General features: G+C 41.1%; 1 protein-coding gene across 1 annotated transcript in view; it reads left to right on the top strand.

Moving 5' to 3' along the window:
- Positions 1-1,603: 1,603 nt before the first annotated feature.
- LOC126253669 (wolframin) overlaps positions 1,604-25,207 on the top strand; it is a 71,745-nt gene continuing 48,141 nt past the window's right edge. Inside the window, exons 1-4 of the mRNA XM_049955190.1 lie at positions 1,604-1,677; positions 2,175-2,279; positions 2,354-2,473; positions 3,513-3,609. Of these exons, the coding sequence (XP_049811147.1) occupies positions 1,617-1,677; positions 2,175-2,279; positions 2,354-2,473; positions 3,513-3,609 (383 nt within the window). The 5' untranslated portion in view covers positions 1,604-1,616. The remainder of the gene's footprint in view (positions 1,678-2,174; positions 2,280-2,353; positions 2,474-3,512; positions 3,610-25,207) is intronic.

The following is a 25,207-nucleotide window of genomic DNA, read 5'->3' as shown; positions in this document are numbered from 1 at the left end:
GTTTGTTGATATTCTTTTAAAATAAAATGGAAAAATGTCGGACTATTCTGATTTTTAAAAAAGCAAAAACGCGGGAAGTACCCAAACACGGTACCTCCAGTGTGGTAGCTGTAGACCTTAACCGCTGCGCCACGCTCACTTGGTTGGAAGATGGCTGACATTATGTTGATTACAGCGCGCAGTGAACTTCAAAATCAATTTTCTCGAAAACCAAGGCCCGTTGCTAAAGAAGCGGATAGCCTCATACTCAGGGCATGTCCCCCTATAACATATCCAAGAGCCATCAAAATGCGTTATTTATACTTCTGATGGTCCCCTTGTAAGTCGTCTTGTATCTTCCTACAGTCACTCAAATACTCCTGCTTACCGTACACCACAGCATCATCAGCAAAGAACCACAAATTGCTGCCCATCCTGTCCACTAAATCATTTATGTGTGTAGAGAACAACAGCAGTCCTATCATACTTCCATGGAGCACTCCTGACGGTACCCTTGTCACCGATGCACACTCGCCATCGAGGACAACATACTGGATTCTATTATTTAAGAATTCTTCGAGCCACTCACTTATTCCATACGCTTGTACCTTTGTTAACAGCCTGCAGCGGGACACCCTCTCAAATGTCTCCAGAAATCTTGAAATATGGAATCTACCGGTTGCCCTTGATCCATAGTTCGCAGTGTATCATGTGAGAAAAGGACAAGCTGAGTTTCGCACGAGTGCTGCTTTCTAAAACGATGCTGATTCGTGGACATAAGCTCCTCAGTCTCGATAAAATTCATCGTATTCGAACTGAGAATATAATCGAGGATTCTACAGCAAACAGAAGTGAGGAATATTGGTTTGTAATTTTGCAGGTCCGTTCCTTTACCCTTCTTATGTACTGGAGTCACCTGCGCCTTTTTACAGTCGCTTGGGACTTCGTGCTGGATGAGAGATTCACGATAAATGCAAGCTAGGTAAGGGACCAATGCTGTAGAGCACTCTTTGTAAATTTGAACTGGAATTCCATCTGGACATGGTGATTTATTTACTTTCAGATCTTTCACTTGTTTCTAGATGCCAGGGACGCTTATTACTATGTCGTCTGATGATGTAGTGACAGACTGTTTGCACGAATCTGCTGTGTGGACGATTTCTTGAACGTGAAGTTTAAAACTTCGGGCTCCGTTTTGCGATCTTTAACAGGTATGGTAAGCCTGTGAATGTCCGCTCTTACCTCACTGCACTTTTTTTCTACAGTCAATCAGACCACAAAGTGACTGACGAATTTGTCGAGATAAGCATAAGAAATCAATTTGTTCGGCAGTAAGTGTCATACATTTTGTGTTGAATTTAGTCAGACAAATTTTATTTCATATTTTATGTACATAATTTGCTCATATTGTGCTGGGGCTCCGTTTAATTTTGCATGACTGACACTACTATAATAGAAGAGCTTGCAATTTTCTATTTTTCAGTCAGCGAACATTTTCCTGTAGCTTACTATATCTCGTCTTTCTACTTTGCGTGCGCTCGACTGATCCTCGGGAATGATCATCTCTGGACTTATTTCAGAGTATGAATATTACAAACTTCGCACCGCATCTCTTTGGCGCAAGGTTTGTATTTGTTATGGCTGGTCTGGTACCCACACCTGTCAGATCGTCCGGCAGAAAACAGTGGACTTTGCATGGTATGTGTCACTACTTGTAGTTGTTTTTGAAAAACCAATCATTGTTAGTTACTCAGTTGAAATATGGTATTGTAATATGTCTTTTCACATGAAATATTAAGTTTGGAATTATTTCCTTATTAAGTCAAAACCCGCTAGAAGTAAATAAACCAACAGATATATTGGAATAACAGCGGGAAGAACAGTGTCGTTATGCCCATCAACTCCTATTGCAGTTTGTGATCAAGAGCGCCAAATTGGAAGTAACAAGAAGCCATGGTCAATGTATAAAAATGTTTGGATTGATGCGCTCACATATATTTACTTCATTTTAAATTGTAATGTAAATAGCATTTACGAATAATTGTCATAACATCAGTGAAGTTGCAAATAAATGTGACCGTGCCGACTGGAGCTGTTTTGTGCCTAAATCCAGTTGTTTCCGTCGTAAACGAAAGTGTAAGTGTCCTGATGGTGTAACTTAATAAATAATGTTAAGAAAAGACTTCTGTCCGCAGATGGCCCAAGAGGTTCATTACGTAAACTTCGAACGCAGTTGGCCGAAGATGGTTGTCCAGAATCGCAGGTTGTGTTGGCAAAACAGCTGCTTGAAGAGACATCAGGTAAAGCTATTCTTGCACTGCAGCTTCCGATAAATTTGGTTTGAATCTGTGTTATAATTTCTTCTTTCTTGTAGAATTGGATGCTGATAAAGAAGAGAATGAGAAACTGGGAGTGTACTGGCTGATTAAAGCATCAGAACAAGGAAACACAGAAGCCACTGAAATTTTGAGACATTGCTTACGGACGGGACAAGGTAAGCAGCCAGAGTGTAATAACTGAATCTGGTTGAGATAAAGGAAATATTGCATGCAATAAGATGGGTGTGTTGTGGGTTGATGAAACGTATTCATTTGTTTTTTGGTTGCTGTTTTGTAGTGATATTAAGTTGGAGTATTGTATATATGAATACGAAGAAAGGACTATTGACAGTTGTATCTGTATACAGAAATGTAAGATTGAGTTTTTGTTTACAGTGTATCCAAAGACACAATCATACCTGTTTGCGAAATTTTGCAGTTAAAGGCAATGCTGCCAGAGGCCTTGCTGCAGTGGTAACACCGGTTCCTGTCAGATCACCAAAGTGACCATGTGGTCTGTCAGGCGCTGTTGACAAGCGAGGTGCCCTCGGTCCTTGTGAGGCAAACTGAGGAGCTACTTGATTGAGAAGTAGCGGCTCCGGTTTCGTAAACTGTCATACGGCTGGGAGAGTGGTGTGCTGCATCCAGTGATGCCTACGGGCTGAGGATGACATGACGACCGGTCGGTACACCGTTGGGCCTTCTAAGGTCTGTTCGGATCGAGTTAGTTAGTTAAAGGCAACACTGAAACACATTATTATGCCCTTGTATTTTTGGTGATGTTAATTATTGGAATAGTTCTCCATCACAAGTGGCACCGATCGTGGAGATGCTGAGTTCCCATGGAGATTTGTGCCTGTTACTAGTATTTATGAGCTTATGAAGGAAATACAGGATGTGAAACCTTTGTCGGCAACTATAGGGAATATCGTGCCTACCCCTAAATTCCTCATTCAGCAGTTATGCATAAGTAGGGTACTTGTCCATTTAGCTGCTGTTCTCGTGTAATTCCCTGCGTTGTTGATTTGATACGTTTTTTAGTGCTCAGTGTTGACAGTGTTTACAAAAGTATGTGTATAGAATTTTCACATTACTCATTCAATACCCATTTTTTATTGTGCTCTGTATACATTCATGCAACAGTTAATTCCATTAATGACTAGATAACATATTAAGTTTTCCATCAAGATTGAATTTGAGTTTCATCCTTTCCAGGTATTACGGAACATAATTACTTGGATGTGAAATCGTGTTTAAATATGTCCCAGGAAGAAAAGCTGGCCCGAAAAGCAGCAAGGGAAATGTTCTCTAGGTTTGTAACTTGAATCACTATACCAATTTAGTTAGTTATTTCAAGTATGTATTAGTTGAATTATTGTTAGAGAAGTCTGGCAGGACTAGTGAACACCACATGTCATCAGTAGTCTTTCCGTTGTGACTACATTCATAAGTGTCTGCAGTGTTTTCGTTTGTATGTTTAAGATGTAGATGATGGTTATAAATTTTGTTTATAATATGCCACTTATTTTAAGTGGCTAGTGGTTTAGATTCTGTTGTTCATTAGACCTATATAGGTCTAATAGAGATGGAGATCCACTGATAAAAACAATGATTTGAATTGAGTTGTGTAATAGACTTGTAAGACTTTTTTTTATGAAGTTGCAGGGGGGGGGGAGAGGAAACTGTAGTGTAGACAGACAAGGTTAGGCTGGAAGTTATAGTTTGGCTATCTATAGCTATACTCCACATACTGCTGTGAAGTGCATGGCAGAGGGTATATACCATTGTACCAGTTGATAGTGTTTCTTCACATATGGATATCAGGAAGGATTATTTGAATGCATCTGTGCATGCAGTAATTATTCTGATCTTATACTATATGAGCTATACGTATGGGGCTTGTAATACATTCCTAGATACGAAATTTAAAGCCAGTTCTTGAAACTTTATTAATAGACTTTCTTGGGATAGTTTGTCTTAAAGAGCCTTCCAGTTCAGTTTCTTCAGTATCTCTGTAACACTCTCCCACAGATCAAACAAACCAGTAACCATTCTTGCTGCCCTTCTCTGTATACATTCAGTATCCACTGTTAGTCCTATTTGATACAGGTGCCCCACATTTGAGCAATATTCTAGAACTAGTCATGTAAGTTGTTTGGAAGCAATGTCCTTTGTAGGCTGATTGTACTTACCCAGTATTCTACTAATAAACAGAAGTCTACCACCTGTTTTGCCAACAACTGAGGTAGTGTGGCTGTACCATTTCATATCCCTAGAATATACTGCACCCAGTTATTTGTCTGAGGTGGTAAATTCCAACAGTGACTCATTGAAATTATAGTCATAGGCTGCTACTTTTTTTCATTTTGTGAAGTGCACAATTTTACGTTTTTGAACATTTAGAGCAAATTGCCAATCTTTGTGCCACTTTGAAGTCTTAACAAGATATGGCTTAATTTTTATGCAGCTTCTTTCAGACGCTACTTCATCACAGTTAACTACATTATCTGCAAGAAGTGAGGTTACTATTAATATTGTCTGCAAGGTGGTGGTGGTGGTGGTGGTTAGTGTTTAACGTCCCGTCGACAACGAGGTCATTAGAGACGGAGCGCAAGCTCGGGTAGGGAAGGATTGGGAAGGAAATCGGCCGTGCCCTTTCAAAGGAACCATCCCGGCATTTGCCTGAAACGATTTAGGGAAATCACGGAAAACCTAAATCAGGATGGCCGGAGACGGGATTGAACCGTCGTCCTCCCGAATGCGAGTCCAGTGTGCTAACCACTGCGCCACCTCGCTCGGTCTGTCTGCAAGGTCATTGATATACAATATGAACAGTGAGGATCCCAATACACTTCACTGGGACACATCTGAAGTTACTTCATCTGATGATGACTCTCCATCCAATATAACATGCGGCATCTTTTGTACCAAAAAGTCCTCAGTCCCGTCATAAATTTCACTTGGTACCCCATAGGATTTTACTTTGACAATTAGCAGTGGTGTGTTACTAAGTCAAATTCTTTTCAGAAGTCGAGAAATACTGCGTCTACATGAGTGCCGTAATCAAAATCTTTAAGCTTGTCATGTGAGAGAAGTGAGATTTGGGTTTCATATGATAGATGTTTTCAGAAACCATGCTGCTTGGCATGGAGGATGTCGTTATGTTAGAGACACCTCATTATGATTGAGCTCAGAATATGTTCTAAGATTTTACAACAAATCGATGTCCAGGATATTGGAGGGTAATTTTGTGTAAGTTAAAGCCAGTGAATGTGTCCAGGTAAGCTACTTTGGTTAAATGACATTTTTGGTGATAGAATGAGATCCGTAGCACAGCACAAGCCTATATCTATTGGTGCATTACCACATTTTTACCTATTCCCAGTCTGACATTAATCACAGTATTTTTTAGGGAATTACTAATGTGGCCTCTGATAAGAGGTGTCATATTGCTGAGGATGGATGGGAATACTATCAGGAAAGTTTACTTACTATGGTGAGGATGTAATAGGTTGTGCAGCAAAGCAAGTTTTGTGCTGCTGCTAATGTAAATATCTACAGTACCTAGTGTAGCAAAGCTGCAACAGGATGAGGACCAAACCAGTCCAGGTCTGAATTCCCTAACAGTGTTTACATGTGTGTGCGTACTCCACAAGCCACTGTGGGTGGTAAATCACTGAGGGTACCTTGTGCATTGCTATTGATTTCCTTTCCTGTTCCACTTGTGAACAGAGTGAGGGAAAAATGACACTTTAAAATAGATGCAAACTATGCTGTGAAAGTCTTCTTACAGAGTTTAAAGAGCCTGCTTTATATGATGAATCTAGGAATATACTAAAACTTCTTATGTATCGGTCCTGTGCACGCCTTATGTGAATTGAATGGGAAGAAGCTATTATAAGTGGTACAATGGCAAATATCGTGTGCTGTGTATTCGAGTAGTTCGCAGAGTATTGATGTAGATGCACTATATGTGCAATATAACATTACACTTCTCAGGAAACTAAGGAATCAGTGGAAGCTGCATGACTTCAGGCTAGTATGTGATGTTTCTGCCCTTTGCCAGACTTAGCTATTAAACAGTACCACATGCTATAGCATTGCAGTAGGCATTATGAATCCATTTTTGATTGCACTGGGCTGCCTGTCATATTGGAAAGAAGCAGGGCTCGTTTTCCCTCTGTTTCATCCCCCATGACAGCCTGTAAACGAGGCAGCAATCGTGTGGATATGTTCCCAACATCCCCTGCAAAAGCGCAAAGTTATATTGCATGTATAGCAACTGTAGGCTACTTTTCCACTTCATTTCAGTAGGCTGGTGACTGGATTCCCATTCATATGTCACATACTTACAGTGAACAGAATAAACATGCATGCTATATATTGTAATTTAATGTGTAATTCACATTTAACTCTCTTGAGCCTGAACCCATATCACGACAAGCCAGGCATGCCAGTTTTAAACTTGAAGGTTGAGGAACTACTTACCAATGTGACACAAAAAGTAAGGTCAGAGTTTAATGCCTTGTTTACAGGGCCAACTTGAAATAGGTTAAGAACAGAAACGAAACATCTCAGCATTCACCTCAATTGATGTAAAGGAAATACAGAAAGCCTAAACCAGTCAGGGTATTAACACGACTCCTGCCAGAAGCGGGGCCAATCGGCTAACCATTGCACAGCCACATTCTGTAGATGGGATATGTAGGGTCCTCCTGCCCATTCGTCTCATATAGGGTGCCTAAAGGATGTTATGTTCTCGGGATGCTATACAACAATTCAAGCAAATCACATTAATAGTTTTTATTACAAATAAGAAGATTGACAATACTTAGCTTTGAATTTACAATGGTGTCACAAGCGATGGGCAACATGCAAACAATCAGTCCTTTGCTGTCTACAAGGTCCGTGTAAGCAGTTGATTTGGATCACGTGTCACTGCTATTGTAGTGCTCTCCACTAGTACTGTGCTAATATACTGTGCCTGCTAGTCTCCATCTGGTACTGTCCAGCTGAGGTGAGCAGGAGCAGTGTTTATATTCTCTTTGGCTAGAGGGGACTCCTGTCGTGGTGCTATCCTTGTCAGCGGGCTATTGGCTGACGTCGTCTCACCATCTTCTTTGCTCTTGTGGCCTCGGTCTTCGTCCTGGTGCTTGTCAATACACCGGAACAGGATATAATGTGGGAAGTCAGATTCCGTCTGAAATTTGTGTAAACATTATGGACAAAAGTGAAACAGACACAGTAGAGCACTGAATAGAGACAGGTACTGGATTAGCAAACTCTTTTTGGCAAACTAGATGTTAAATATTTCTGCCCCCATAGCTGAGTGGGCAGTGAGTACACTGTATGGAGAAGCAGGGCTCAATTCCCATTACTGCCAGAGATTTTCCCTTTGTGGGAAGGGTGGGATAGGGTTCACTTAGACAGGGGTGCCATCATTCATTCACAAACCATCCATCAGAAAATGCCAGTCGCTGTTGACATTGACCTTGGGAAACCCTAATTGATAGATCTGATTATCATCACAGAGCCTCTCTTTGAGGACTGCACATTTGCTAAGTAGCTGGGCCTCCTGAAGCCGGCACCAAACCATATCCACCGATCCAGGATATGCAGTAGAATGTTTCAACTTCACTGTGTTTAAAAATGGTTTAGCCATGATGTGTTAAGTTTCATTATTGTGTACAAGTGGTGTTATACCAGAGTCCAGTTCCCAACACACCTATGGGTTCTTGATAATGTTTTGTTCGTCGCACAGTGCTTTCAAAAATGCCAAACTATGCTGTGGCCTCAGATCCCAACATTTCCTTCCACAAGATCAATGATGTGATCACTAACGGCCTACTGATAACGAGGCATGGACCACGAGTAATGTGATTCGACTGAAAGTGATGTGGTGCGAGTGTTTGACATTGCTTGTGCACTCTCACAGAATGTGTTGAGTAGGGGACAATGAAGTGACATCATTCAGTCTGATGGCTTTCAATGTTTGTACTGGAGCAAGAAATTTTTGAGAGCATGTGGAAAAGTTGCTGCATGTCCGTGAGGGTTTCTGAGTGAGCCTACGGTTTGATTTCTTGAATAAGCATCACTTAAAAATTGATGATTTGCTGCACATTGTCGAACTAGTGGAATGTTGTTCCAGCTGAAAGAGACCACCACAAATGGTACTCTGCTGAAAAGTTCTCCTAGCTTGAAGATGGAACTAATTAAGATACAGTTTTTTTTAAAGTCTTCTGACTGGTTTGATGAGGCCCACCACGAATTCCTCTCCTGTACAAACCTTTTCATCTCAGAGTAGCACTTGCAGCCTATGTCATCACTGACTTGCTGGATGTATGACAATTTCTGTTGTCCTCTAGAGTTTTTATTCTCTATGGAACCCTCTAGTGCCAAGGAATTCATTCCCTGATGATGTCTTAACAGATGTCCTAGCACCCTGTCCCCTCTTGTTAGTATTTTCCATATATTCCTTTCCCCACTGATTCTAAGGAGAAGCTCCTCATTCCTTACCATATGAATCCACATGGTTTTAAATATTAATCTGTAACACTGCAGTGCAAATGCTTCTATTCTATTTTGTTCCGGTTTGGCAAAGTCCACGTCTCACTGTCAAGCAATGCTGTGCTCCACGTGTACGTTCTCAGAAATTTCTTCCTCAAGTGAGGCCTTTGTCTGGTGCTAGCAAACTTCTTTTGGTTAGGAACACCATTCTTGTCAGTGCTAGTCTGCTTTTTACATCATCTTTGCTCTGCCCATCATGGGTATTTTGCTACCTAGGAAGCAGAATTCCTTAACTTCATTTACTTCATGACCACCAGTTATGATAAGTTCCTTACTGTTCTTGGATTGTTCATTCCATTCACTGGATCCTGTAATTCTTCTTCTTTCATTGAGAATATCAATGTCATCAGCATATCTTAAAAGCCTTTCACCTTGAATTTTAATCCCACTCTTGAACTTTTCTTTTATTTCAGTCACTGCTTGTTTGATGTACAGACTGAACAGTATGGGCAAAAGATTACGTCCCTGTCTTATGCCCTTTTTAATCTGTGCACTTCATTCTCAGTCTTCTCATATTGTTCCCACTTGGTTCTTATACATGTTGCATACTACTCATCTTTCCCTATAACTTACCCATATTTTCATCAGGCTTTTAAACATCTTGCACCATTTTACATTGTTAAGTTTTTTTTTTTTTTTCAGGTCAACAAATCCTGTGAATGTTTCTTGATTTTTCTTTATTCTTGATTCCATTATCAACCGCGATATCAGAATTGCCACTCTCGTGCCTTTACCTTTCCTGAAGCCAAATTGTTCATTATGTAACATATTCTCAATTTTCTTTTCCATTCTTCTGTATATTATTCTTGTGAGCAACTTGAATGCATGAGCTGTTAAGCTGATTGCGTGGTAATTCTCACACTTGTTGGCTTTTGAAATCTCGGGAATTGTGTGAAAGATATTTTTCCGAAAGTCTGGTGGTATGTCACCAGTCTCATACATTCTACACACCAATGTAAATAATGATTTTTTACCATTTCCTCCAATGATTTTAGAAATTCTGATGGAATGTTATCTATCCCTTCTGCCTTATTTGATTTTAAGTGTTCCAAATCTCTTCTAAATTATGATTCTAATACTGGATCTCCTCTCTCTTCCATATCTACTCCTATTTCTTCTTCTATTGCGCGATCAGATAAGTCCTCCCCCCTCGTAGAGGCTCTCGATGTACTCTTTCCACCTATCCACACTCTACTCTGCATTTAACAGTGAAATTCCCATTGCATTCTTAACATTTTTGTTTTGACTTTTTTTATATGCTGAGTCAGTCCTTCCGACAGTCATTTCCTTTTCGATTTCTTCACATTTTTCATTCAGTAATTTCACCTTAGCTTCCCTTCACTTCCCATTTATTTCATTCCTGTACTCCTGAATTTCCCTGAATATATCCGTACTTCATTCTTTTATCACTCAACTGAAGTATTTCTTCTATTACCCATGGTGTCTTCGCATTACCTTCCTTGTGTTTATGATTTTCTCTCCACTTTATGTGATTGACCTTTTTAGAGGTGTCCATTCCTCTTGAACTGAATTGCCTACTGAGCTATTCATTACCACAGTATTTGTAGCATCAGATAACTTAAAGCATATCTCTTCATTCCTTAGTACTTCCGTACCCCCACTTCTTTGTGCATTGATTCTTTCTCACTAGTCTCTTAAACTTCAGCCTACTTTTCATCATAAAAGAAATTCATGCACAATCATTAAGATTCAGTACACACGAGTGCATGGGAGAAGTACTCTGGGTAAGCATAGGTACTGATTTACTAAGTGACACTTTGTGTGTTATACAGCTATTGGAACACATCGATAACTTGGAGATATCACATTGCTTTCTATGTAGGAGTATGGCACGTTTGCAGAAAGTGAATGGGGGATACATGGTTCTGGTTAATGTGGATAATTTTGGCACTGATGAAAATGTTTTGCCGAAGAGGTTGGTGACAGCCAATTTGGATGTCCTGGAAGAGGAGGTGGAGGATGATTTAGACAGGTCAGGTGTGCACCTTTGCCATAAACAATCTATCAGTGCATCTGCATTACATGAAAAAGTACAGCATTTGAAAGAAAAGATAGGATAGCCATAGAGATACTGTTGACACAGTTCGCAGAGTTGTTCAATCCATAGACATTGCCAGCATCACCCGCAACTCAACCCAGGATCCCATTGGGGGTAATCCTCCTGTCTATAAGAAACCATATAGAATACCTCATCACCTGCAATCAGTAATGAAGGACTTCATAAGTCAACAGTTAAAGGATGGCATTATTGAACAGAGTGATAGCCCATGGGGAACACTTGTCATAGTACCCAAAAAATCATTGAATTGGATGAGAAAATACAGGTTCTGTTGCGTTATTTATCAATATTATAAAAAGGAATGTAGCACCATATAGCAGAGATGCTGGCTGCCAGAGACTGCAGTCGTGTGGGGGGGGGGGGGTATTTTTGATGAAGGCCTTGCTGGCCAAAAGCTTATTTGTGAGTCTTTTTCTTGTGCTTGTCTCCAACTCAGCAACGCCGCTATATGGTGAGTAGCAACTTTCTTCTTCTTCTTCAGCGTATGCGTTTGTCCTGCAGTTTTCGCAGGGTCGACATGGTTACGATCAGATTTGGCATGGTGAATTGAAGGGGTGGCCAGATGCTCTTGAGCAACAACTTTCCTTTTCATAATATTGTTACATTCTATCCTGGATTTTGCAGTTATTTATCAGTTACCTAAATGCTAGATTTGTGATGGGTGCACACTCGATACTGAACGTCATGGGAACATTGGACAATCTGGGTCAGTGCAAGTATTTTGCAACAGTGGATTTGAAACTTTATCACGAGTTAAAACTAGTGCCAGAGGACCAGCCAGAAACCACATTTACTGTACCATAAGGGCATTACCAATATCAGTGGATGCCTTTTGGACTTAATGGCCACATTTCAGGGATTACTGAATGGATTGTTGAAGGGATTAAAACCACACTAATGTTTGCTCTTATTTTTTTAAAAAAAAGAGAGAGAGATCTGAAGGTGTACATGCAGCAGCTGGAAGAAATGTTTTAAAAGATTGTTTTCAGCATGCTTAACATTAAATACTGAAAAGTGTAATATGGTATTGGCAGAAGCGAGCTATTTACGCCGTGTAATTGTCCACAATGGCATGAAGACTGTTCTGGATGCAAGCAGTCTGTGATGCTTGCCACCACAAACTGCAAAGCAACTGCAGTAATTTTTAGGGTTATGCAATAGGAAATTCATCAAAGGGTTTGCTGACATTGTCAGACTATTAACACATTTGTTACAGGGCGTGAAATTTCAGTGGACAGTTGAATCAGTCTGCATTTGAGGGATTGAAAAAGGCACTAACAACTAGCCCTGTAGCAATTTTTGGTATTGTAGTATCATCTTAAGACAGAGGAGGTGAAAGCCATGAAGAAAAGGAAGGAACAGAAGATAGCGCAAAGGACATACTTGTGCAGTCACTCATGTCGTGCCAGTGGGTAAAGTTTTACAAGGCATACAAAACAGCTTTGCCATAAAACATTTTATGGCTATATCATTATCCTAGTTCAGTGGAGTAATTATAATTTCTTAATATAGCTGGTTTATTTTACATTTGTTGCTATGGTTTCCTATAATGGGATTTATAGGTGGTATAGTGTATAATTTGGATAGGAATATGCTATGGTAACAGGAACCGTTTGATGCTGAACCATGTACATCCATCCATGAGAAGTGGGTGGGAGAGTGAAACAAATTCCTTTCCTCTGGATGGTGCTACCTCTGAGGACAACAATCTGTGCCATTAAGCAGTTGTGTGGTTAGTAATGGATTTGTAGGATTTATAGCATGTGGTGGATTTGCCAGAGGTTGTGTGGAGTAACAAGAAACAGTGTTACCAGTTGTATTTTGTTTTGTGTAGAAATGATGATTGTTTTGTTGGAAATAATTGTTAGGATGGGCATATAGTAACGTGAGACTCCCCATAGCTGAAAGACATGTGAACAAAGAGTGTCTGCCCAACCAAGATAGTCTAAACTGCATGTGAAAAACAGTTCCTTGTAGTCAAAACAGATGCGACAGTGTCCGAAATGGTCTAATGCCACACACGAACTTCCAAATGCATTGGATTTACTCTGGAGATAATGATTGTGAAGTGTTAGAAACAAAGTTAATTGAAGGGAACTACAAGGCTAGAAATTACATGGTAGTGGGATATTAATTAATGTGATATTGTGGAGACTAAACTTCGTCTTGGAGCTAACATAATGAATCTCATCAGCCCTCATTGTGTTTCCCAGAAAAACCATCAGACATATCTCCAATATGGAAAGTAAACTACTCAAGTAACTCCTTAAAACCAGGCTGTCTCCATTTGATGGATGAACTGATAGCCACACAGAAAATTTGTATTACTGCTGAGCAAATGTCCCAGCATGTCTGGCGGTAAGACAGTGAGCAGTATTTTACTTGTATGATCATGAGTGTCTCAGTTTTTGGTACCACTGTGGTTTTCGACCTTGTTTCGTGTAGTCTGTCTACTTCAATCAGAAAGACACCCAAACTGTCAAGCACCCAGCATATCTGTTGCCAGTGAATTGGGCTAACACTATCAAATGACATTTAGCCTTAAGGAATAACCAATGAACCATGTGGTTTATGCTAAGATTTCAGAGTAAGATGAAGATGAAAAATATTGTTATACCAATTTTTAAAGAATATGTTAAAATTTTTGTTTCCAGAAATGTATACAGGTCCAAATCTGGAAGCAGGATTTCTTCAAGTAAAAATGAGTGTTGCACCATGACCCTGTTGGTTTTGATCAACTGTACTTGTGACACTCAGCAAAATGGCATTATACAGAGGGAAGGAGAATCATCCTGAAGCCCCAACACCATTTCACAAGGACATGTATTCAGAATCCAAGAGTGCTTCATCAGGAAGTTGGTGAAGTGGAAGAAGCTAACCAATGCCTCTGAATGGTGAACATGGGCAGTATTGCAGCTCTGGCTAAGCTCCTTTAGGAGCTGACTTAACAAGAAGACCAGAACAAATTAAGTCATTGCTGCTCAGTGATGATCCCCAGCTGCTACAGCTCATCGTCTCTTCTGAGGTGTGGATGCTGTGGTTGGAGAGTACTGGCCAACAGATACTCATAAATACACCACCATCACCACCCACCAACCCTGCAACCCGCCAAATCATACCCTCACTCTCAGATGCTTGTCGATGTTCTCTGTACGTGACTGTATTGATGTGTGTACATGCTGCCGACCACTGCTGGCTTTGAGGGGAGACTACTGCAGTGCCAAATGAAGTATCCAGTCATCCACCAAGGACTTCATCTGCAGCAGATGCAGGCAACCGGCTGAGATGGGGATGTATGCACCTTCGCATCATTGGGTAAATGAAATGAAATGTCGTGTGACGAGGGCCTCCCGTAGACCCTTCGCCTGGTGCAAGTCTTTCGATTTGACGCCACTTCGGCGACTTGCCCGTCGATGGGGATGAAATGATGATGATTAGGACAACACAACACCCAGTCCCTGAGCGGAGAAGATCTCCGACCCAGCCGGGAATCGAACCCGGGCCATTTGGATTGACAGTCTGTCGCGCTGACCACTCAGCTACCGGGGGCAGACACATCATTGGGTATCCCTCTGGGTGATTACCCCCCTGCTGGCAGTCACCTCTAGTGGGGCGCATGTTCGAGCCCATTCTGGGGCGTCACCAGGTCTGTTTGTCACAGTACATCAGTTCCTTAAGGCTTCCATCATTGCTGATCACTTGTCAGTGCAGGCATACACCTTTGTCATTAGTCGCACTGGATGTTACAGTTTGAATGTACACTGTGATCTCGACTTGGATGGGCTGCTGTGAGAGGCACATGAGACACTTGAGGGACAGCTTCATGGGCACCAGCATGTGCTCTGCTTGCTCCTGGGCTGGTTGTTGCTGATCCCAGTGCTCGGTGCACTGAGTGCCACCACTGTCGTTGAGGGGCAGCCACCTCTTGCCTGCTGTAATCTTGTCTGTATGTTAAAATAAATAGAACACTATTGTAAAGTTGGCTGTTTTATTAATGGCTCACCAAGCACATCCAACCTTTACCATCTCTGTAACCCACATTCTGGCATGGAGGTGACACCTTCACCTCATCTATGAACAGCAGAGTCCTCGACCCCGAGGTCAGCTCCTCACCTCAACAGTGCTCTTCGGGGATGATTTCAAGATCTTCTACTCCTCTTCTGAACTTATAGTGACAATGAGGCAACTACACCTGATTATCAAGATGCTGGAAGCTTGGGCCAGTTAAAGCAGTTTTCGGTTCTTACCAGAGAAGATTACTAGGCAGTTTCAATTGTGATCTTTGAAGTTTTAGCTAACCAGAGTTCACTATGTGAACCATTTAAATTTTAAGGGCAGTGTGCGCTTTTTGGGCCTGCTATTTGGCAGAAATTCTTTTCACAAAACACAGTTGAGAAAGTTTAGAGAACCAGCATTTACCATAGGAAATAGTCTGATGGCGTTACTGCCACCAACATACATCTTGATTAAGGGCTGCAAAAACAAGGTATGATAAATCATAGTTTGTACAGAAGCATATAAACTTGTTTGGACCTCTCTCTCCATTTGTGAGCAGGACAGATAGGCAACAGCTAGCAGTGGTGCAAGATATCCTCTGGCATGCACCATATGGTGAATCATGGAGTATGTGTGTATGTAGGTATACATGGTTGAAAAAGTAGAAAATGGTTTGCTCGAGGCAGAACCCTTTTCAAAATCTATTTTCAACATTTTGATAATTGGCAGCCAGTCTCACTCCTCATACAAAAGAATATCAGTGTTGTATCATAAGCTCTAGCAAAATACTCACAAGGATGGCAGAGCACCAGAAGTGTTAAAGTTTCAATGGCAGTGGAAAAGAACACAGACTAAGACAAGTAGGACAAATATCAACAATTTGGTGCCACATTGAGGTTGCTTGGGAAAGGACAACTGCAGAGTCGCAACACCTATGGCAGTTATTAAGTGTCAGTGGATACTCCAGTCAGCAGATACAATGTGCAGTTCAGGGAGCCACTGCACTCACATTACCATTTCAGGAAAACAAATCACAGCAGGCTATCAGCAGCAGCAGAAGGGGTCTTCTGAAAAATGTATTGAGTACTCACAAAACCACCAAAATCTAACTTATACAGGAATGGAAATATTGTTCTTTGCAAACTAAACGAGGTCACCTGCACATTAGTTTTACTATCTGATGAATAAAATTGTACTCTTTACAGGATTAATCTGCCTATCTGGCCGGTCAGCAGTCTCAGAAACTACAAGGATGGGAAGATAATAATAGTTTGGTACCCACTGCATTCATGATCACCTCTTCCATCAAGGCTGTATAAACAGTTGAATCTGCACAATACACTGACTGCTGTATCCCATTGTCAGCAACATTAGGATGTTAACCTATCATCTAGCCCAACTCGTGACTACTTCACTCGGTTCATAATTTCACAAGCGTGAGCATTACATGAAATCTGTGGACTGTGTGCAGTAGCTTAACAATCTTCGTCTAGAAGATTTGGACTGAGCAAGGTTGTGCAGCAGCTGACACTTGTCATTTGGGAGGATTGTGATTTAACTCTCAATCTGGCCATATGGATTTTTCGTGGTTTCCCTAAATCGGTTAAGGTAAATACTAGGATGTTTCCTTTGAAAAGACATGGCCAACTTCCTTTCCAATCCTTCCCCTGTCCAAGCTTGTGATCAATCTCTAATGACCCCATTATCGACACTCTCACAGATAAGTTGTGGGGACTGATGACCAAAGAAGTTAAGTCCCATAGTCCTCAGAGCCATTTGAACAGATACGTCATAAATACAAAAGTTTCTTCGTACAATATACAACATGTGATAAAGTAATGGGAATTTTTGTTTTTTTTTGTAAAAAATCTTTACGAATAAATAAACATTAACTTTTTCCCCTTCAAAGTAATCACCCTTGGATATCACACACTTGTGCCAGTGCTTTTTCCAATCTTTAAACACTTCTGGAACTCATTTTCCATTACGGTGTTCAACTCCTTCAGCAATTCTGTTTTAATCGAATCAGTGGTGGCAAAACAACATCCTTTCATGGTTCTCTTCAGCCTCAGATATAGAAAGAAGTCGTAGGGACCATGTCTGGTGAATATGATGCCTGAGGCAACATAATTGTTTTGTTTCTTGCCAAAAACTCATGAGCAAGCATTCAGGTGTGAGCTGAAGCATTATCGTGATGCAATTTCCAGGAGCGTTCGTCACAATTCTGGTTGTTTTCTTCAGATTGCTTCACACAAATGGTGCATAACTTCCATTTGTTATTCCTTACTGACCATACCACCATAAGGCAGGAACTCACGATGCCTAGCTCATTGTAATCGAAGAAAACAGTGAGAGGAACATTCTCGTGTGATCGAACTTGCCAAATTTTTTTCAGTCTTGGCTCTTCAAGCACCTTCCATTGGGGCAATCCAGCCTTGGTTTCGACATCGTACACATATGCCCAAGTTTCTTCACCTGTTATAACATTCTTTAGAAGTTCTGGATCATTGTCGACTTCAGTCAATATTTCATAAACGATGTCATTGGTGGTAGAAATTAAACAGTTATGTAACAAACTTTGCTGCTACGTGTTTCATGCCCAAAACATCCACAAAAATTGCTTGGCTTTAGCCAAAGGATATGCTGACATCATCGGCAAGCTCTCTGATAGTGATTCAACAATTTTCCAGAGCCATTTTCTTTACTTCTTTCACATTGTTGTCAATAATTGATGTGCTAGGGCGTTGTCTTTAACATCTTCTCAGCCTTCTTTGAAACATTCATATCTCTCATAAACTCTTGTCTTACTCATAGTAGATTTGCCGAAACCCACAGCCAACACTTAGAATGCAGTGGTGCACTTTATTTCATTTTTCAAGCAAAACTCAATGCAAATTCTTTCATCTACATCTATACTGTGCAAACCACCATGAGGTGGAGGGCAGAGGGTACATCCCATTGTACCAGTTATTAGGTTTCTTCCTGTTCCATTCACATATGGAACGTGGGGAGAATGAGTGTTTGAATACCACTATGCATGCAGTAATTATTCTTATCCTATCCTCACGATCTACCCCCATGAACCATGGACCTTGCCATTGGTGGGGAGGCTTGCGTGCCTCAGCGATACAGATAGCCGTACCGTAGGTACAACCACAACGGAGGGGTATCTGTTGAGAGGCCAGACAAACGTGTGGTTCCTGAAGAGGGGCAGCAGCCTTTTCAGTAGTTGCAGGGGCAACAGTCTGGATGATTGACTGAACTGGCCTTGTAACACTAACCAAAACGGCCTTGCTGTGCTGGTACTGCAAACGGCTGAAAGCAAGGGGACACTATGGCCGTAATTTTTCCTGAGGGCATGCAGCTTTACTGTATGGTTAAATGATGATGGCGTCCTCTTGGGTAAAATAGTCCCCCATTCGGATCTCCGGGCGGGGACTACTCAAGAGGACGTCGTTATCAGGAGAAAGAAAACTGGCGTTCTACGGATCGGAGCGTGGAATGTCAGATCCATTAATCGGGCAGGTAGGTTAGAAAATTTAAAAAAGGAAATGGATAGGTTGAAGTTAGGTATAGCGGGAATTAGTGAAGCTCGGTGGTGGGAGGAAGTAGACTTTTGGTCAGGTGAATACAGGGTTATAAATACAAAGTCAAATAGGGGTAATGCAGGAGTAGGTTTAATAACGAATAAAAAAATAGGAGTGCAGGTAAGCTACTACAAACAGCATAGTGGCCAAGATAGACACGAAGCCCATGCCTACTACAGTAGTACAAGTTTATATGCTGACTAGCTCTGCAGATGATGAAGAAATTGATGAAATGTACGATGAGATAAAAGAAATTATTCAGGTAGTGAAGGGAGACGAAAATTTAATAGTCATGGGTGACTGGAATTTCTAGAGTAGGAAAAGGGAGAGAATGAAACATAGTAGGTGAATATGGATTGGGGGAGAGAAATGAAAGAGGCAGCCGCCTGGTAGAATTTTGCACACAGCATAACTTAATCATAGCTAACACTTGGTTCAAGAATCATAAAAGAAGGTTGTATACATGGAAGAATCCTGGAGATACTAGGAGGTATCAGATAGATTATATAATGGTAAGACAGAGATTTAGGAACCAGGTTTTAAATTGTAAGACATTTCCAGGAGCAGATGTGGACTCTGACCACACTCTATTGGTTGTGAACTGTAGATTAAAACTGAAGAAACAGCAAAAAGGTGGGAATTTAAGGAGATGTGACCTGGATAAACGCACTAAACCAGAGGTTGTACAGAGTTTCAGGGAGAGCATATGGGAACAATTGACAGGAATGGGGGGAAAGAAATACAGCAGAAGAAGAATGAGTAGCTCTGAGGGTTGAAGTAGTGAAGGCAGCAGAGGATCAAGTAGGTAAAAAGACGAAGGCTAGTAGAAATCCTTGGGTAACAGAAGAAATATTGAATTTAATAGATGAAAGGAGAAAATATAAAAATGCAGTAAATGAAGCAGGCAAAAAGGAATACAAACGTCTCAAAAATGAGATCAACAGGAAGTGCAAAATGGCTAAGCAGGGATGGCTAGAGGGCAAATGTAAGGATGTAGAGGCTTATCTCACTAGGGGTAAGATAGATACTGCCTACAGGAAAATTAGAGAGACCTTTGGAGATAAGAGAACCACTTGTATGAACATCAAGAGCTCAGATGGAAACCCAGTTCTAAGCAAAGAAGGGAAAGCAGAAAGGTGGAAGGAGTATATAGAGGGTCTATACAAGGGCGATGTACTTGAGGACAGTATTATGGAAATGGAAGAGGATGTAGATGAAGATGAAATGGGAGATACGATACTGCGTGAAGAGTCTGACAGAGCACTGAAAGACCTGAGTTGAAACAAGGCCTCGGGAGTAGACAACATTCCATTGGAACTACTGATGGCGTTGGGAGAGCCAGTCATGACAAAACTCTACCATCTGGTGAGCAAGATGTATGAGACAGGCGAAATACCCTCAGACTTCAAGAAGAATATAATAATTCCAATCCCAAAGAAAGCAGGTGTTGACAGATGTGAAAATTACCGAACTATCAGTTTAATAAGTCACAGCTGCAAAATACTAACGCGAATTCTTTACAGACGAATGGAAAAACTGGTAGAAGCCGACCTCGGCGAAGATCAGTTTGGATTCCGCAGAAATTTTGGAACACGTGAGGCAATACTGACCCTACGACTTACCTTAGAAAATAGATTAAGGAAAGGCAAACCTACATTTCTAGCATTTGTAGACTTAGAGAAAGCTTTTGACAATGTTGACTGGAATACTCTCTTTCAAATTCTAAAGGTGGCAGGGGTAAAATACAGGGAGAAAAAGGCTATTTACAATTTGTACAGAAACCAGGTGGCAGTTATAAGAGTCGAGGGGCATGAAAGGGAAGCAGCGGTTGGGAAGGGAGTGAGACAGGGTTGTCGCCTGTCCCCGATGTTATTCAATGTGTATATTGAGCAAGCAGTAAAGGATACAAAAGAAAAATTCGGAGTAGGTATTAAAGTCCATGGAGAAGAAATAAAAACGTTGATGTTCGCCGATGACATTGTAATTCTGTCAGAGACAGCAAAGGCCGTGGAAGAGCAATTGAGCGGAATGGACAGAGTCTTGAAAGGAGGATATAAGATGAACATCAACAAAAGCAAAACGAGGATAATGGAATGTAGTTGAATTAAGTCGGGTGATGCTGAGGGAATTAGATTAGGAAATGAGACACTTAAAGTAGTAAAGGAGTTTTGCTATTTGGGGAGCAAAATAACTGCTGATGGTCGAAGTAGAGAGGAAATAAAATTTAGACTGGCAATGGCAAGGAAAGCGTTTCTGAAGAAGAGAAATTTGTTAACATCGAGTATAGATTTAAGTGTCAGGAAGTCGTTTCTGAAAGTATTTGTATGGAGTGTAGCCATGTATGGAAGTGAAACATGGACGATAAATAGTTTGTACGAGAAGAGAATAGAAGCTTTCGAAATGTGGTGCTACAGAAGAATGCTGAAGATGAGATGGGTAGATCACATAACTAATGAGGAGGTATTGAATGGGATTGGGGAGAAGAGGAGTTTGTGGCACAACTTGACAAGAAGAAGGGACCGGTTGGTAGGACATGTTCTGAGGCATCAAGGGATCACAAATTTAGCATTGGAGGGCAGCGTGGAGGGTAAAAATCGTAGAGGGAGACCAAGAGATGAATACACTAAGCAGATTCAGAAGGATGTAGGTTGCAGTAAGTACTGGGAGATGAAGAAGCTTGCACAGGGTAGAGTAGCATGGAGAGCTGTATCAAACCAGTCTCAGGACTGAAGACGACGACAACCACAACAACATCCTTACGATCCCTGTGTGAGCAATACATAGGGGGTTCTAATCTGCCCCTAGTGTAATCATTTAAAGCCAGTTCTTGAAACTTTGTTAGTAGTCTTCCTTGGGGTACGGGGGTGGTTTGAAAAGTTCTCAGAACATTTTTTTTTAATTTTTCAATGTAGTTTCCTTGTAAATTAATGCACTTGGTCCAATGATGTTCCAGCGCCTTGATCCCATCTCGAAAATGAGTTTCCTCCAGGCCTGCAAAAGAGTTGTCAACTCAGGCTATCAATTCTTCGTTTGAAGTGAATCTTCATCCATTAAGAAAAATTTTTGGGAAGAGATCGAAGTCTGACAGAGCCATATCAAGTGAATAAGGTGGGTGTGGCAACAATTTAAACCTTAGTTCATGTAATTTTGCCATGGCGATGGCACATGTGTGCGGGTGTGCATTGTCTTAATGGAAGACGACTTTCTTCCATGCTAACCTGGCCTTTTTTCGCATATCTTGCAGTTTGTCCAGGAGGTTAGCATAGTATTTTCCAGTAATGGTTTGCCCAGTGGGGAGATAGTGTACAAAGAGAATCCCCTTTCCATCCCGTAACACTGATGCCACGACCTTTCCTGCCGAAGGAATTTCTTTGGTGGCGGAGAATCAGCATGTTTCCACTGGTTTGACTGTTGTTTTGTCTCTGGGGTATAGTAGTGCACCCAAGTTTCATCTGTGGTCACAAACTGGCACAAACATTCTTGTTCGTTTCTCCTAAAACGGGCCAAACATTGTTCCGATATGTCCATTCTCAAGCATTTTTGATCCAGCGTCAAGAGTCGTGGCACCCACCTTGCAGATAATTTTTTCATTTCTAATTCTTCAGTTAAAATGCGATATACCCTTTCAGATGACATCTGGCAAGTGTGAGCAATTTCATGCACTTTCAATCTGCGATCCTCCATGACTGTTTTGTTCACTTTTGCAATGATTTCTGGAATAGTGAAACATCTTGGCCGACCACTGCGTGGATCATCATCTAAGCTCTCCCGACCAAAACTTAAATTCATTTGTCCACTTAGCAAGAGTTGAATATTGAAGATTGGTGTCCCCCAGTGTATCCTGGAAATCAACATGAATGTCGTTTGCTTTCATACCTTTCTTTATGAAGTACTTAATCATGGTTCAAATCCCTATATATATTTTTCTCCCACTAATTACTACATGGGAACAACAACAGAGCCCCATCACCACCACAGCTCTCTTCCAAGAGCGCTGACATGGCACGTGTTTACAGGCAACAGTCCAATGAATATCTCGTGAACAACTTGTTGCACTAGTGCTGACCTCTCATGGTGATTCCAAGAAATTTTCAAACAACTCTCGTAGTTTATGTCTGCCCTCAAGAGTCTGCCACTTCAGTTCCTTCAGTGTCTCTGTGGCACTGTCATGGATTAAACGAACCGGTGACCATATTTGTATCTGTTGGCAGATTCCATTGATATTATCGTCGTAGGATACTACATTTTTTCATTTTGTGAAGTGCACAGTTTTATATTTCTGAAGTGTAGAGCAAGTGGCCAATCCCTACACAATAATGAAATCTTATCAAGATCTGGCAGAATATTTATGCAGCTTCCCTCAGATAGTACTTCATTATAGATAACTGCATGATCTGCAGAAAGCCTGGTTTTACTATCAATATTGTCTGAAAGGTCATTAATATACTATATGAATAGCAAGGGTCCCAACACGTTTCCCTAGGGCACACCTGAAAGTACTTCCACATCTTAACGATGACTCTCCATTCGAGATAACATGCTGTGTCCTCCCTACCAAAAAGTCCTCAATCCAGTCACAAACTTCGCATGATACCCCATATGATCATATTTTGTGACAATAAGCATAGGTGCGGAACTGAGTCAAATGCTTTTCGGAAATCAGAAATACTGCATCTACTTTGTTGCCTTGATCCAAAACTTTCATTATTTCGTTTGAGAAAAGTGTGAGTTCGGTTTCACATGATCAACATTTTTGAAAATCATTCTGGTTGCCATTGAGGAGGTTATTTTCAAGATGCCTCATTATGTTTGAGCTCAGAACATGTTTTAAGATTCTTCAACAAATTGATGTCAAGGATGTTGGACGGTAGTTTTGTGGATCACTTCTGCTACGTGTCTTGTAGACGGGTGTGACCTGTGATTTTTCCAAGAACTGGGCACAGTTTTTTGTTCGAGGAATCTACGATAGATAATAGTGAGAAGAGGGTCTAACTCAGCCACAAATTCTGTATAGAATCTTACAGGGACTTCATCGGGGCCTGTTTGGTTTTAATGACTTCAGCTGTTTCTCAACACCGCTGACACTAATAATACATATCTCACTCATCTTTTGAGTGGTACGAGGATTAATTGCAGCAATGCTCCTGGGTTTTCCTTTGTAAAGGGACATTTGAAAATGGAGTAAAGCATTTCATTTTTTACTTTGCTACCCTCAATTTCAGTTCTGTCTCAGTTGCTGGGGTCTGGCCACCAACTTTGGTGCCACTAACAGCCTTTACATATGACCAGAATTTCTTTGGGTTTTGTGAAATGTCATTTGACAGTATTCTGGTATGGTAGTCATTGAAGGCATCACACATTGCTGTCTTGACAGCCAAACATGTTTCATTCAGCATCTCTCTACCTGTAGCTCTAAACTTTGTTTTACACCAACTGTGTGGTAACCTGTTTCCTTAGTACTTTCTTTACATTGACTATACAATGGAGGTTCCCTCCCGGTATGAACTGTTCTGCTGGACACACATCTATCCAGTGCATGGACAACTATTCTTTCAAAACTGAGCCTGAGTTCCTCTATATCCTCCTGACTGGTGCTGAAAGTATTAAGTTCCTCATTGAGATAAGACACTACTGGTTTTTTTATCTAGTTTACTAAACATAGATATCTTTCTGCTTATTTTAGTTGTCCTTTGTACTTTGGTAATCGTTGTTGCCACAGTCGCGTCATCGTCGCTGATATCAGTTTCGATGTGGACATCCTCAAAGAGGTCTGGTCTGTTTGTTGCAGTTAGAGCCAGTATATTTCCATAATGAGTGGGATTCCTAGCTATCTGTTCTAGGTAGTTTTCAGAGAAGACATTTAGTAAAGTTCCACAAGATGTTTTATCACGCCCACTAGTAACAAAATTATTTTATGCCCACACTGATACTGAGTCTTGCCCAAACAGTCTCACATGCAGCTTCAATTTCTATCTCAGCGGATTTGAGTTTCTTGTGTACTGCGACAATTACATGACCACCATTTCCCATTTGCCAGTCCTTTCGATATCCACTTAAATTTTCCCCAAAAATCTCACTGCTATTAATTTCAGTTTTCAACCAGCTTTCTGAACCTAGTCTTATGTGAGCTTCACCGCTTTTCATGAGCCCTTCAAACTCTGGCATGTTGTTAAGAGTGCTCCAGCAACTTACCATTATGATTTTAATACTGTCACCCGTAGGGGGGATTTCTTTCCAGTCAGATACCTGAGTAGCAGCCTCTGATGTGTAGTGCACACCTGATCTATTTAGGGGGGCACTACAGTTATCAAACCTATGGCGCAAGTCCAGGAAGTTGCAGCCTAGCTTGTCACAGAACTTTTGAAATCTGTGGTTCAGTCCTTCCACGTGACTCAGAACCGAAGGACCACGATCAGTTCCAGGGACAATGCTGCAGGTTGTGAGCTTCGTTGGAACTCCATGCACAAGGCTGGTCTTCACTATCTTCTCTGCCAGTCGCTGGAATGAATGTAGAATGACTTCAGAGCTCAGACAATAGGCATCATTTGTTCCAACATGCGCCACATTCTGCAGTTTCTTGCACCCTGTTCCCTTAGTGGCTGCTGGAATAGCCTCTTCAACATGTTTAATGAGCCCCCCCAGGCATACACAGTGAGTGTACCTAGTGTCCATTCCTGTCC

This window comes from Schistocerca nitens, chromosome 4 (genome assembly GCF_023898315.1).
Source record: "Schistocerca nitens isolate TAMUIC-IGC-003100 chromosome 4, iqSchNite1.1, whole genome shotgun sequence".
NCBI lineage: Eukaryota > Metazoa > Arthropoda > Insecta > Orthoptera > Acrididae > Schistocerca > Schistocerca nitens.
Note: the sequence above shows the minus strand (reverse complement) of the source record. Positions and strands in the feature narration are given on the sequence as shown.